A 14,588-nucleotide genomic window follows, 5' to 3' on the forward strand; every position below is an offset into this window, starting at 1 on the left:
TGTAATAGCATCTTAGTTAGCCTCATGACTTGCTGTATTCTAAGTGTGACTTTTTGGATAATGTTGTGAACTGTGTTTGAATAAACAGCCCAGTAGTATTAAGTAAATCTACATTGTTACTTGACTGATCTCTGGCATTTCTTTCATCTTACAAAATTGAAGCCATCATTAGGTGGCTTTTAATGTAAACTAAGTTTTTGCAAAGATGATATAAAAATACTTACGTTTTATGAAAGATTTCTACCATAAAGCTTTAAAGTAAGATTATAAAATGTCAAATAGTGTATTTATAGTTTACATTATAAAATCAGAAAGCCTGTGAGTGTGGGGCATTTTCATGTATATGATTTTGTGTGTGAGAGAGACAGACAGACAGATACACTTTTCTTCTTGGTGTGTGATGTTGGAACTGGTAGGTGCTTGGGAACCTGTGCCTTGGGCTCAGCTGATGACAAGGCTATAGAATGCTTGTGCTATAGACTCCACTGCCACAGAGTGTGTACCCATGGAGACTCTTAGCCAGGACTGGGCTAGTGTGAGCTGTAGTCACTGTGCAGTATTTCAGCGCTGGGTTATGTAGAACAGAACAGCTAAGCTCTACTCACTGAGTGCATCAGGAGCTGCCAAGAACTTGTCACGGGTTCTGCCATGTGCCGCTTTTGGGGCAGTATCAGGCCTACAGCAGGGAATTACCATGGGTGTACATGTCAGAGGCAGAAGCCACAGAGTGGCAGCCTATGTGATTTTGGGGTAGCAAGACTGAAAATCCACGGGACAGGATGAGCTAATAGGGATCCTGTCTCTCAGGCCATTTTGGGGCCTTGTCCATAGTTAGGTGCTCCTGACAGGAAAGGGCGGATCCAGCCTCCTCCCGGACACTGTGCATGGGGCTCTAGGAACAGCAGGTGCACAGTGGTTACAGCATGGGGCTCTTGAGTCTGTGTGGTGCCAGGGTACGAGGTACTTTATATCAGTACGCTACCTCATCTGGAGTCCTTCTGAGGTCACACAAATGTCTCTGAGGTATGAATTGAAGTCCTAAGTGTCACATGGAGTAAGAGATCAGAGGGAGGCAGGTGACAGCAAATGCTGTCGATTAAGTTTTGAGTGATACTGTGTCCAGTATTATCAGGTGTTTATAGGGTGGGTCTCCAAGTTACTGCGTTGGATGTCTTGTCAGCACAACATGGTGTTTCTTGACCAAACAAACACTGAGTGCTCAGTGCTGGGAAACAGAGGTGCCAGTGAGGCTATCTTGCCAGCCCCACCAGCTGAAGAGATATGGTAGGTTTCCCTGTGAGTAGAGGTGAAAAGGCACTGGGCCACATACCCTACACACATACTTAGTTACTGCTGTTCCTGTGTACCAGCGTCTGGTATGTAACACTGATCTGGGTTGGTACTGGGGACTTGATATGTATGACATGCCTGATAAACAGTGAGTCAGTCCACCTACAAGTGTGTCAACAGTGTGTGGGGACTACATGCATGCATACCTTTCCAGCGTGAGCTAGAAAGACCGTCTCCTTCCCTTTGGGACATTAGTACTCCACTCTGTTTCATTGTGCCACTGTGAACAAATGAAAGTTAGATTCCTTCATTTCTGTCCTAATGAAGAGGAAATTAATTCCCTGCGTAGCCAGAATTGCTATTTATCTGCAAGAGGATTAGAAATGAAAACCCAGTTACTTCATTAGCCTTCTGTGCTAAGTGCTAGATTTGAACATTTTTTTCAAAAAGATAAGTAGGACTCAAGAGTTGGCTTAGCAGTTAGTTGTTCTTGAAGAGGACCTGGGTTCGACTCCCAACACCCACGTGTCAGCTCACAACTTCTGTATCTCCAGTATGAGTGGGAATCTGACACAATATTCTGACCTCTGCAGACACCAGGCACACATACATTCAGGAAAAACACTCATGCATATAAAAATTCAATAAAAAAAAGACATCTATTAAAACTTTTAAAGGAGATGGGTACCTCTCAGGACTGTTGCTAGCACAGCAGGTTGCGGTCCTTTGTACATAAAGTGAGCTGGAAGTTGATAGTGACCACTGCTGACTGTAGGAAAGACCACAGGTAGCTGTTAGAGACAGACGGCAGACTTGTGAGCTCAATATAGCAGTCCCATAGAGCGCATGTGGAGTGAAAAAACATTCCAAAAACTGTAGTTGGTGTGTGTGTGTGGGGGGGAGGTTAGGGAGTTCTGCTCTGTGAGTACGGATGCCTGAGCAGCCTTGTGGGAGAGGGCTGCCCACCAGTCATTCCTGCAGCAGTTTTCACTCTGCATTAAGTGCATGAAGGAAGAGTGGCTTATTTAGGAAAGTCCACACTTGTTAACATTGGCTGTTGTGTGCCTGTCTGCTACTGCTCATTGTTCCAGATACAGAAGCAACATGGTTGGAATGGGCAGAGTGGATGCTGCACGTGGTCACGGTCTCCTTTTTAACTGTCTGCTAGCCTGGTGTATTAGTGATTGTTGTGATCAAATAACTGACAGGAACAACGTCAACTGTTTCAGAGAGTCTCAGTCCATGGTGGAATGTGAGAGCCTGAGCCAGTAGCTGTTCATACTTGGTGGAACAGGAAGTAGAGAACAGCCAGGCCCCACCTCCTGAAGGTTCCACAGCCTCCCCAAATGATACTATAAGCTGTGGAACAAGTGTCTAGAACACGAGTCTTTGAGGGACATTGTAGCTGGCTCACCTGTCATTGGCCTCTTGCTTACAAACCCTGTTTCTTACAGCAACTGTGGCAGCCATGTACTACAGCTACTACATGTTGCCAGATGGCACCTACTGCCTGGCACCACCCCCACCTGGGATCGATGTGGCCACTTACTACAGCACCCTTCCTGCTGGAGTGACTGTGTCCAGCTCACCTGGTGTGACTACCACTGTACCACCGCCTCCTGGGACCACACCTCCTCCACCCCCAACCACAGCTGAACCAAGCAGCGGGGTTACCTCCACAACCACCACCACAAGGTACGCATGCCACCTGCTCAGCTTGATGGCTGCTGCCGTCACCAGTGTTCTTCATCTGGATCACAGACCTGCGTCTCCAGAATTAGCATGGCTCTTATTCACTTATTATTAACCACACATCTGTACGTGCAGCTTTTGGAAGGCTGAAACAGAAGGATTAAAAGTTTAACGCCGGGGGCTGCTAAGATGGCTCAGTGGGTAAGAGAACTGACTACTCTTCCCAAGGTCCTGAGTTCAAATCCCAGCAACCACATGGTGGCTCACAACCATCCGTAATGAGATCTGACGCGTACTCTTCAGAGTCAGCTACAGTGTACTTATGTATAATGAAAAATAAATCTTTTTAAAAAAAAAGTTTAACGCCACATAGCCAGGCTGGGTCAGGCATTCTCTGAGGTCAGTGCCATCCTGATCTGTATAGTGAGCCAGTCACAGATACACAGGGAATCCCTGTCTCAAAAGAAGAAGAAAAAGTTCAAAGCCAGCTTGGTAATACGTATAATTGTTCCATTCTTGAATTTCTAGCACCGAGGAGGCATAAGCAGGAGGATCAAGGGTTTAGGGTCATCAGTATAATGGGCTACAGAACAAGACCCCATTTCGGAACCAAAAATGGTTCTAGCAGTGAAATCTAGCCAGATGCAAATGTGGTTCCTAGGCCTGATCCCATATCTGCTCCTTAATTCTGGGCTGTTCTTGTGTCGTGTTTGAAACCTCAGCTGGGTGGTGTTCGGCAGAGTTCAAGTGAGGTGAACTGAACTTGTCAGAGCTCAAAAGGTCTCATACTGATTGGTGAGGAGAGGACTCCAAGATCTCACGTTGTACAGTCTTACAGCATCTAGTGTAGAACCAACAATCTCAGAAGGACAGGAGTGTTGTAGGGGGTGCAGGGGGGCAGTTCTCATAATGACTGCTGAAATGCTTGACTAAAATCCCTCTTTCTAATCATGCTGAGAAGTCAAGTGTGGGCTGGGGATGTCACTCAGAAGTAGATCACTGGCCTAGCCTGTGGGAGGGGTTAGGGAGTGATTTTTGGGGCGTTGCTGAGAAAGTTAACACAGAGAAGGATGTTGAACCAAGTTCTTGCCCGTTTTAATGACTTGTACTTGTTTTGTCCCTAAGAAGTAGCTCATAATTAAAGGCGAATGCTACTTAGGAGGAAGTCTTGATCCTGGCTCTGGGACTTTGGACCTTATTCTTTAATCCCCACTGTCCCAGTTTTCTGTTTTGTTTTGCTTTGTTTTGTTTGAAATAGGGTCTTGCCTATTGGGCTTACAAGGTGCCACTCACACAGCTTCCTGTAGTCTCACTCCCAGCAGTGATACTCTGGGCCTTGTTAGTGCCCAGGAGCTGGCTTCATTACGTTAAGGGGCTTCTTGCCTTTAGACCTGCTTTAGTCTTGCTCTTACATGGCTGAACCTGAAAGGACCCTCCAGCTGCCAGTGCCAGGCTCAAGCCATGCTGAGTTCAGGGTTGCTCACCGGCTCTTCTCCACAGTGCGCTTGCTCCCGTGGCCATCATACCCCCGCCCCCCGACATCCAGCCTGTGATTGACAAGCTGGCAGAGTACGTCGCTAGAAATGGCCTTAAATTTGAGACCAGTGTTCGAGCCAAGAACGATCAAAGGTGAGGTGAAGGTGAAAGGTGAGGTGTTGGGCTGGGGGGTTTGCTTGGCATTCGTGAATTTCAGGGACAGTGTTTGCTTGGCATTTATGAGTTTCTGGGATCAAGCCCCATGCTGCAAAAAAGTCAAACACTTACAAGCATGTCAGGTATATGAGATTGAGGGTTTTTTCATTTAGCATTCTATAACCCTGTCAGGATTCTTTTGTGCTTTCACCTTCCCTGGACTATCTTTAGGTAGACATATTTTTGTTCATCTTATGAAATTACCTAGAGTTAGAGAGGGTTTTGTTGTTGTCTTTATTGTGCAGTGACCATGTAGGTGTTTGAAAAGCTGGAATTCACACTTCTCAAGGGTCCATGTCCCCTATGCCTGGCAATGCGAATAAAACATGGGCTGCATATATAGTGTCAAATCCCCTGTGATATGACCGTAGAGGTTGGGTTAGGCCTTGGCTTGACTCACACGTCAGTGGATAGAGCAGGACTGAAGCCGTGTAGAATCTATGAAGTTGTTCTGACTTGTGTCTATGAGCTTCCCAGAACAGGGCAGGCCATATGTGAGAACACCGAGGACTGCATGTAGGCCATGTTGAAACACCAGACCTTCACTCTTCACAGATTTGAATTTCTTCAGCCCTGGCACCAATACAACGCCTACTACGAGTTTAAGAAGCAGTTCTTCCTGCAGAAAGAAGGAGGCAGTAGCACACAGGTATGTGCTGACAGGTGCAGAAGGGACTTCCTCTTTACTCTGAGGGCCACACTATGTCTGACCTATCCCTTCAGGGGGTGGACTGTCTTGGATCTGTTGAAGCACCCACCCACTTAGGCCTTGGTGGTCGTTTGTCCAGTCCAGCATGTTCCCAACAAAAACCACTGTTGCTTCAAGCATCAGAGACTAATTGTACAGATTTGAGAAGGAGAGTTGAGCATGGTCTCATGTAGCCCAGGCTAGTCTTCAGTTCCTGATTCTCCTGCCTCTGCCTCCAAAGTGCTGGAGTTGCAGATGTGCCTCTGTGCCCAGTTTACTTCTGACTACTCTGTAATGCACCTCATGGTGTGTGTGCTGGAGCTGTTGCCTGCCCTCCACAGCACACAGCACACAGTCCCCTGCACTGAGGGTACTTTCCTGTCCCTGACACTCTGGAGCTTATTCTGACAGAAAGAATTGCTGAGGGTGAAATGGCTTGTTCTTCTATGGTCAGTTGGGGATTGTGTTTTGAAGGCATCCTCAGTAACCAGGCTTCTAAAGAAAGGTACTCCTTCAACTTCTTAGTCTGTCCTACTAGACAAGTACAAGTGGGACTGGCCATGGAGCTCAGTGCCAGAGCACTCACCTAGCATACCAGAGGCCTGGGTCCAGTCCCCAGTACCACACACACACACACACACACAAGAATGGTTTAAAATGTGGAAATGCAGTTATTACAGGTGGGTTGGGAGGCTGAGTGTTTTGATGTTTTTGTTTTTGTTTTGGCCAAGGATGCCCTTGAGCTCCTGGTCCTCTTGCCCTTTCTTCATGCGTGCTGGATTATATGTGTGAATTACATTCAGAGTACATTGACATGTAACAGTGCTCAGGGAGGTTTCTCTCTTCAGGCAGCATCAACAGCTGAAGAGGCTCCCACAGAAACCGCTGTTGAAGAGTCGGGTGAAGCTGGAGAGGACGGCGCTCCTGAGGGTATGGCAGAGACTGGGGGAAGAGGCAGCGGGAAGAAGGAGGCTGGGTCCAGCAAGAGCACCGTGGACGGGAAGCTGGTAAAAGGTGCGCTGTCCTGGTGAAGCCCAGGCCTCCTGAGGGACAGGACTAGGTACCTCAGACCATGGGGACTCGTTAGGCCTGCCTTCTAGAGCCACTGTATTCAGACATGCTCACCTCGTCCTGCTTCTCCAGCATGGTGTTTGGAACCCATTAGGGACAAGCTAGGACCCATCAGTTTTTAGCTAACATCATTTAGTGGCCGTGTTTACAAATTTCAAATAATGTTTCATCCTCCCCCAGAAACTCTCCACTGGCTTCCAGCTCCAGCCCTGTACAGACAATTGAGATGAGGTTTGTTTTCTCTGTCCAAGTGGCTCCCTTGAGCACCTTAGTCAGGCAGTGCTGTGCTCACTCACACTTGGTCTCCTTGCCCTGTCCCTGACTAGATGATGTGGTCTAGCAGGACAGATGTGTTTAAGTGGCTGGTGTGATGGAAGACTGATGAGAAAGGCTGTTTTGGGCTGTTTAGCAGAGCCCCGTGGTAGACCGTGAAGAAGCCATAACTTCACGTGCTGGAAAAGAGACCACAGAAAAGGATGTTCAGAGATAAGTGAGGTCCCTGCTGTGCTTTGGGGACAGACAGGTGGCTCTAGGCATTCAGTCTGGAGAGGTGGACTGCGCATCATCTAGGACTTTGCTTCCCCTGGGACTGTGGTTACTAGTGGATGCTTTATCTAGCATTGGCTTTTTGAGATTAAGCAGAGGAACGGGAGCCTTTGGGGAGTCCGTGGCTAGTGTGGGAGTGGCAGCAGTGGAAGACAAGTCTGGGCAGAAGAATGGCAAGTGGCCTCCATGTGAGGTCAGAGTCACAATCATCTGGCTGTCACTAGGAAAGCACTGTTTAGAAAGTCAGGTGACTGGCAGCCTCTAGCCCTCGCTGAAATAAGCAAAGGTAGAAGCCAAGCAGAGTAGCAGCTGCACCAGAAGCCATTCAAGACGCTGTCCCATGATGGAAGGACAGGCAGTCTACCTGGGACTGGAGGAGGAGAGAGGACAGTGATCCCAGGATAGCCACTGACAGCAAGGAGAAGGTGGGAGGCTGGGACTAGTTAGGGGACATCCACGAGGTGGCTGTTACCCAGGAGGCACCCTCCAGATTGGTCTTGCCTGGGATACCTGCAGAGCCACAGAGAAAGGAGCCCTGTACCTGTCAGGAGAGGCTTTAGATGAGAGTACAAGCTGTGCAGTGTTTGACAGCACCCCTCCTGCACTGAGGCCTGGAAGAGACAGGCCTGCTTCTCTGAGGTGAAGGATGTAGAGCGCAGCCCTGCTGAGATTCACAGGACAGAGGCTGAACCTTCAGCCCTGAGTGTCAGGGCAGATCCGTAGGTCTTTATGTTCACAGAGTTGAGACTATTATAAAACTTAGCCACAGATAATCTATCTGACAGCTCCAGAAGACTGCTCAGAGATGCTGCTAGGTTAAACATGATGAAGTCACCAGGGTCAGGTTGACTAGAAGACAGACTGGAAAGTTCTCAAAAGTCTCACAGGAAGGGACAGATGTGGAAGAAGTTCATCCAGGTAGAAACAGCTCCTGAAGAGGAGAGAAAGCAAGTCAGTGCCTCATTTCTCTGCACATCTGAATGTTAGAACAGAAGACTGTAGGCATGGCAGCACCCTGAAGTCCCAAGGCCAGGAAAATAAGGACATCGAGAGCATCAAAGAGCTGTTGTGGGCCGGGGCATAACTCGGCAGTAATGCTTCCCTGGATTCTGTCCCCTGCACTGCTGGAGGCAAGACATTTGATAACATACTATTCCGAAACAGACAGTAGCATTACCTCTTTATGTTGGGTGAACAAAAGAAAGACAGAAAAAATTAAATGAACAATTGATGAGAAGAACCTAGGAAGTGAGCTGGGTGCAGTACAATATAGCTTGAATATATTCAGTCCTTGGCATGAGGGGGAGAGGGGGGCATGGGATGGAATGGAAAAAGAACAGAACTTGGGACAGAAGCCCAGTCAGTGGCACTCTAGAACCCAACCCTGCTGAAGTTTAGGCAGGGTTACAAATACAGGCTTCCTGATAGCACCCCTCAAAAATCTATAAAATATTCATAAGGAAAGCAGAGACAAGGGGTCTAAAAATTAAAGGAGAAATTACTGAGAAAGTAATTTTTTAAAACGATCAGTAAAATATATTGTGTGTGTTCAAGAGAAAAAGAATGCAGATATGAATGCAAGGTTGTAAATCTTTTTTAAAATACACAAAGCATGCTCATCACCTTAAATGGAAATGAACTCAAGTCACGGAAAAATACCATTTCAAAGAAAACATAAATCGCCAAAATTATTTCAAGAAAAGAGAAAGATCTGACAGATTTTTAGTCTGGCAGATTTTTTTTGAAATACTGGTTGGTTAGCAGCCGCTAGAACCAGGCAAGAGGCCAAAACAAATTAAAGTCTGGCTTAATTTGCCCTGGAGAACCAGAACATTTCTGTCAGGAAAGCTCCTTGAGAGCGTATGGGAGATAGGGAGTAAGAAGCTCTCGAGCTCAGCGTTCTTTCTGTAGAGCTCAGCACTGAGAAGCACAAGGTTAAAGTATTGAGTGGAATCTGGCTGTGGGCTAAAGCGGGGACAGGACATGGACAGTGGGGCCTGTGTCAGGGCTATGGTGTGGTCACTCCTTCACCCGTCTGCAAGCTGACTTCTTGGGCATTGAGAAAGCACTGGTGCTTTTGAAACTTCTGTATTATAATGATAATTGAAGCTGGACAGGTAGACTTTCCCTCTACGGTTGTGTCCAAGGGATAGAACTTGGGTTGTCCAACCTTGCAGCAGGTGCCCTGCCTACTGAGCCATCTCAACAGCCTCTTCACTTTTAAAGATTTAATAACACTAAGGTATCTAACAGCAGCGATTCCAGAAGTTTAGTGTCTAAGTGCAATCAGTGTGGGCAGTGCATGCCCCTGATCGTAGCACTGGAGGGTCAGGAGCTCAAGGCCACAGCCTCGTGAGCCTACGTGAGACCCTGCAGAGAGAGGAAGAGATGGGAGCAGGAAGAAAAGAAATTGTTAACATATATAATCTTAGAGTCAGAGAACTGGAGCCAGAAATCAGAGACTTAAAGGTCTAGGGAAGCAGAGTGAGAATATAGGTAAACGCAAATGTCCAAGCATCAGTACGTTGAAAGATAAACAGTTAATGTCCTTCCTATAGAAAGAACTTTTCTAGGTCAGAAAATGGACTGAGGGCATTCTTCAGAAGAGAAAAATATGTGGCTAGTGTGCCAGGCTTGTTTACACAAGACACTTTTTTCTTCTCAAATTGGTAGTTGGGGTTGAAGAGAGACAGCTCTGTAGATAAAAGCATTCCTTGCACTTGCAGAGGACCTGGGTTCATTTCCCAAAACCCACATAGTGGTTCACAGCCATCTGTAACTACAGTCCTAGGGGATCTAGCACCCTCCTCTGACCTCCAAGAACATAAGGCATGCACATGGTGCACATACATATGCAGGTAAAACATTCATGCACATAAAATAAATCTAAAATAAAATTGTTAAACCGGTGTGTGTGGGGGCTGTTGTTTTGTGTTTTTAATTAGTACAGGGCTGAGAAGATGGTTTTGTAGGTAAAGTGCTTGCAATGCAAGGAGGAAGACCCGAGTTCCCATCCCTAGCACCTGCTACAAAGACAGGGATGGCTGGAGCCCTGGTGTTTGGGATGAGGAGGAACAGAAACAGTTTTCCCGGAGTTCACTGGCCATCTAGGCTACCTACTGGTAAATACCAGTTTCAGATAAGATGGAGAATACAGAGAAAGACACCAACACACAAGAACAATATATAGTAACCAATAATAATGTTAATATCACTCACTCATCTGGGGTTTTGGGAAATGCATTCACCGGCATTCCCACCTAATCAGGAGGTTAAGGCAGGGAGTTCAGAGTTTAAGACTAAGCTGGGCTATATAGCTAAGATCTCCAAATACACATATGATGTGTACACACACATGCAGCTGTTACCCAGAGGTAGAGAAGAAGGCTGTAAGGCTGTGGATGTGCTTCAGGGAAGCAGTGCTGGACCCAGTCCTGAAGGTTAGGGCGGCCATCTCAATGCAGGCCTTCTGCATAGTGCAGAAGGGCAGGTCTAGCTGCATCACACAAGGTCTTGGCCACCTGGGGAAAGAGCTTAGGATTGGTGGTAATGCAAGCTGTGGTGTGCGCATTGAATAATGAGAACACTCCAGGAGAATTCTCAAGGCTATTGGCTGGGCTGACTTACCTGGAGAAACTTCCTAACCTTGGCCCCTTGGTTCTTACAGTGCTGTGGGGCATGGGGCACCTGATAATCTCATCAGCACTGAGTGAGGCATGGCATCTAGACACACAGGTTAGGTTCCTGGGCAGGTGGTTTTGGCTGTGTGTCTGTCTGTGACTGCCTCTCCAGACTGAGTATGGTAAAGTACTCTAGGGATTTGTGTTTTCATGATCTACAGGTCTGTTCCCTTTTCCGGAAACAGTACGTGTTCTTAAATCATCTTGTTTTTTAGTATCAACTCATAAGTGAGTCCATTAACATTTCATGTAAGTCTTTTCTCCTTTTAAAATGTCCATGAGCCTCTGCTTATTAAAGAGACCATATAGGCAGTTAAGGATTTGTTTGTTAGAGTTCGTTTTCTTAAGGAACCTTACGACATGAACAGAAGCAGCACAGCACAGTATCCCTCTTCACCCTGCCAAGTGCTCACCACTCCCGTCAGCAGTCAGCCCTGGGCTGTGTTGGTTGTTGTGCTGCGTCTCTGTCCTTGTAGTAGATTCCACTCAGAATCTGCTGCTGCACATCATCATTGAGGTGTTAGGAGAAATGTCTTGGCTGTGCTGTAAAAGCTGAGAACCAAGGCGAGGGGAGGGCACTGCAGGGAGTCACATCCCTGATAGAACCTGCCTCTTTCACATACCCACTTACCTCAGTCAGCTGGCTTTCAGCACACTGGAGTTGTCCCCCCATTGTAGCTTCTTGATGCCTGTCAGTGAGTGAAGGCCATAGCATTTGACTGTATCAGCAGAGTGAGTGACAGAGGAACTTGCTGTTGACAAGCAGACACAGCAGAAGACTTTCCCCCTTAAGGCCTTTATGTGTCTCTTAAATGAAGTGTTCCAGAGTTTAGGGTTTGGGAGTATAACACCTAAATTTTTGCTTCACCTTGAAATGTTTGTAATAGGTGTAGAGCAAGTTCTGACATGATGCTTGTCTTGTTAACTGAATAAAGAAATGAATTCTGTATTTGTTTTGGTTTCGGTTGTTTTGGTTTGGATTTTGCTTGAGGAAAAGCCTTTTTTTTTTTTTTTAATGTAATTGGAGGTTTTCTAGGCACTGTTTCTTAGCCATGTCATGTGCCTACTCAAACCAGTTCAGCTGCATGCCATATTCTATTAAATAGATATATTAAAAAAAAAAAGCAGGCTAACAAGATGGCTCAGTGGGTAAAGATACTTGCCACCAATTCTGCCAACCTGAGTTTAATGCCCACAACCTATGTGATAGGGAGAGAACCAATTCCCAGTTGTCCTCTAACCTTGACCTGCACACATGACATGCTCTTAAGTGTACACACTAAGCAAATGTATTTTCAAAAAGGAAAATGACAAAAGTTGACCATTTAAAACTGAAGGTGACTGCTCGGTGTTCAGCGGGTACGTGTCTGCTATGTCAGTACTGTTCTGCTGCCCACGCTAGCATACCTCAGCCAGCATGGGCAGTCTGATGCCTTGCCTCAGAAATTTGAACAGAACTCCTTTGACGACATCCCCACCTGTAGACCGCACTTTCACACACACATGTGCATACTCACGCTGTGCCTTCCTGGCAGATGCTATCTGCCTATCAGCCATCCCTCTTGCAGGTGGTAGTGCCTGTGACACTGTCTGCACATTCTGCCGCTGGTGCCTAAAAATACGTCACAATTGTCACCTTTTCCCAACAGCTTCTTTTGCTCCAATAAGCTTTGCCATCAAAGCCAAAGAAAATGACCTCCTTCCCTTGGAGAAAAACCGTGTCAAGCTGGACGATGACAGTGAAGAGGATGAAGAAAGCAGGGAATGCCAGGAAAGCACAAGCAGCGTGGCCAACCCCAGCCCTGCTGTTGCCCCGCCCTCCGTAGCTGTAGAGGAGAAGAAACCACAGCTTACCCAGGAGGAGCTGGAAGCCAAGCAAGGTTTGTCGAGCTTTTAAAGTTCTTGAAAGAAAGAAGACAAATATAAGATTTATGTGCTAAGCCAGAAATTCTAAGACTTCGAACGAAAGCCTGGAGCTATGCAGGAGCATTCTGAACGTCCTGTGTGCACTGCCATGGCACTGCGCTCCTTCACTTGATGCAGTGCCCTTGGCAATCTGTACTCAGAGCAGCCTAATGCGCTAAGCGGGCGGCTCTAATGGAGGCGCACTTTGTACTTGGACGACAGCCCCAGGGTGAGACACCAGGCCTGGACTCCCAGCGCTGGCTAATGCACCACACTGGGAGAGGCCTTTTTGTGAGACTTGTCTTTCAGCAGAACCATCAGCCCTTGAAGATGATGCCTGCCAGAGCTGATTTCTCAGCCCTGGGTCATCTTCATGGGTCACAGCATGGCCAGTAGCATATGGGCTGGGGCTGCTACAGTGCTTGCCTAACCTTTTGGGGACATCTGCCCCTCCAAAATAAGTCGTCTTCCACAGTGAAGTGGCTACTCAGTGACTGCGTTTGTGTTTTTACCTGTTGTAACTGCTTTTCTTGGAATGTGTTTCTGGGTATGCATGAACAGACCATACAGCCCTGACTAAAGGAGACTCCTGGAGCCAGTGTCCTCCAGAGAAAAGCATGCTGTGGGCCCACAGGCACTCTCCCTGTGTGTGAGCTCAGCAGCTTGCCATGCCCTCTGGACTCAGACACTTGCCACAGGGCATCACTCCTTGCCCACTTGGAGTGTGTTGGGGCCCTGTACATGAGAGCCATTCTGGGATTTCCAGTGTCCAGCCCAGCTTCTGCCACCGTGGAACCCCTTCAACCTCGCTGCCTTTGAAAATAAAGTGTACCTCCCCCCAAAAGCCATAATAAGTTTATTTTCTGAAAATATTGGTCTGTCCAGGTATCTACCTGCTTTGGCTTAGTATTGAAATGACAGTGTTGGATAGCCAGAAGGTGCCTATGAAAACCAGAAATGAAATGCTACTTGCTGTAGACTCTGCCTTTCTTATTTCCTTTAGCAAAACAAAAGCTGGAGGACCGCCTTGCAGCTGCTGCCCGGGAAAAGCTAGCCCAGGCATCCAAGGAATCAAAGGAGAAGCAGCTTCAGGCTGAACGTAAAAGGAAAGCAGCGTTGTTCTTACAAACCTTAAAAAATCCTCTTCCAGAAGCAGAAGTTGGGAAACTTGAGGAGAGTACTTTCGGAGTTGAGGTACGTAGAAGGACATCCTGATGGCATACTTGTGGTAGATGAAAGTTGGTCTGGACTCACCCTTGGCTTTGGAGCCACAGCCTGAGCCAGATGGCAGCAGCCCAACCAACACCTCCCTCCAGCATAGTCACAGACTTTGCTCATAGCTTTGAGTCTGTGACGAGACCCTGTGCCAGTTACCTTATAGACAGACCAGACTCAGGCTGCACTCTCAGAGCACATAGGTGTGGGTCCTGATCAGGAAGCCCAGCTCATGGTCCTCCATGTAGGGCCTCCAGCTGCATGTCGTCAGACAGCTACGGCTAGAGCAGGGCCTCAGTGGTCACAGCCACATTGTTGAGCTTACACTTGGGGGCAGAGATCTCAGTGCCAGCATCTGTATCCTGTATTGTGCTGTAATTTTAAAGAGGTAAACAGTAGCCATCCATGTCTGGGTGTAGCTCTGAGGTAGAGCACTAGTGTGTAGGAGGCCCTGAGCTCATTCTCAACACCAAAAGGTCATGGCCTAAGTGCTGGCCGTGAACAGGAACATCACACGGTACCTTAGGATGCTTTGTGTGGAGAGATGGGAAAGCAGTGCCCATCTCCCAGAACCTTCAGTGAACACTGTTGGTGGCAGCTGTGAGAATTCTGGTCATGCCTGTCTGTCTCCAGGTGTCTTTAAATATCCTTTATGCTTGGTGTCTTAGTTAGGGTTTTCTTGCTGTGAAAAGTCACCATGACCACAACTCCTATAAAGAACAGATTAGGGCTGGTTTACAGTTCAGAGATTTAGTCTAATATCATCATGACAGGAAGCATTGTGGCACATAGGCAGACATGGTGCTAGA

At 47.2% G+C, this 14,588-nt stretch overlaps 1 protein-coding gene across 8 annotated transcripts in view; it reads left to right on the forward strand.

The window, feature by feature from the left end:
* Sfswap (splicing factor SWAP) overlaps nucleotides 1-14,588 on the forward strand; it is a 71,751-nt gene that overhangs the window by 37,199 nt on the left and 19,964 nt on the right. For 6 of the 8 annotated variants that reach the window (XM_021163135.3, XM_021163130.2, XM_085837209.1 and 3 more), the window contains 6 exons: nucleotides 2,745-2,985; nucleotides 4,483-4,611; nucleotides 5,230-5,323; nucleotides 6,211-6,376; nucleotides 12,309-12,539; nucleotides 13,568-13,758. In XM_021163135.3, coding sequence (XP_021018794.1) covers nucleotides 2,745-2,985; nucleotides 4,483-4,611; nucleotides 5,230-5,323; nucleotides 6,211-6,376; nucleotides 12,309-12,539; nucleotides 13,568-13,758 — 1,052 coding nt within the window. The remainder of the gene's footprint in view (nucleotides 1-2,744; nucleotides 2,986-4,482; nucleotides 4,612-5,229; nucleotides 5,324-6,210; nucleotides 6,377-12,308; nucleotides 12,540-13,567; nucleotides 13,759-14,588) is intronic. The other 2 variants (XM_029477215.2, XM_085837208.1) reach the window with 1 other exon arrangement.

This window comes from Mus caroli, unplaced genomic scaffold (genome assembly GCF_978045245.1).
Source record: "Mus caroli unplaced genomic scaffold, Mus_caroli_1 scaffold_4, whole genome shotgun sequence".
Taxonomy (NCBI): domain Eukaryota; kingdom Metazoa; phylum Chordata; class Mammalia; order Rodentia; family Muridae; genus Mus; species Mus caroli.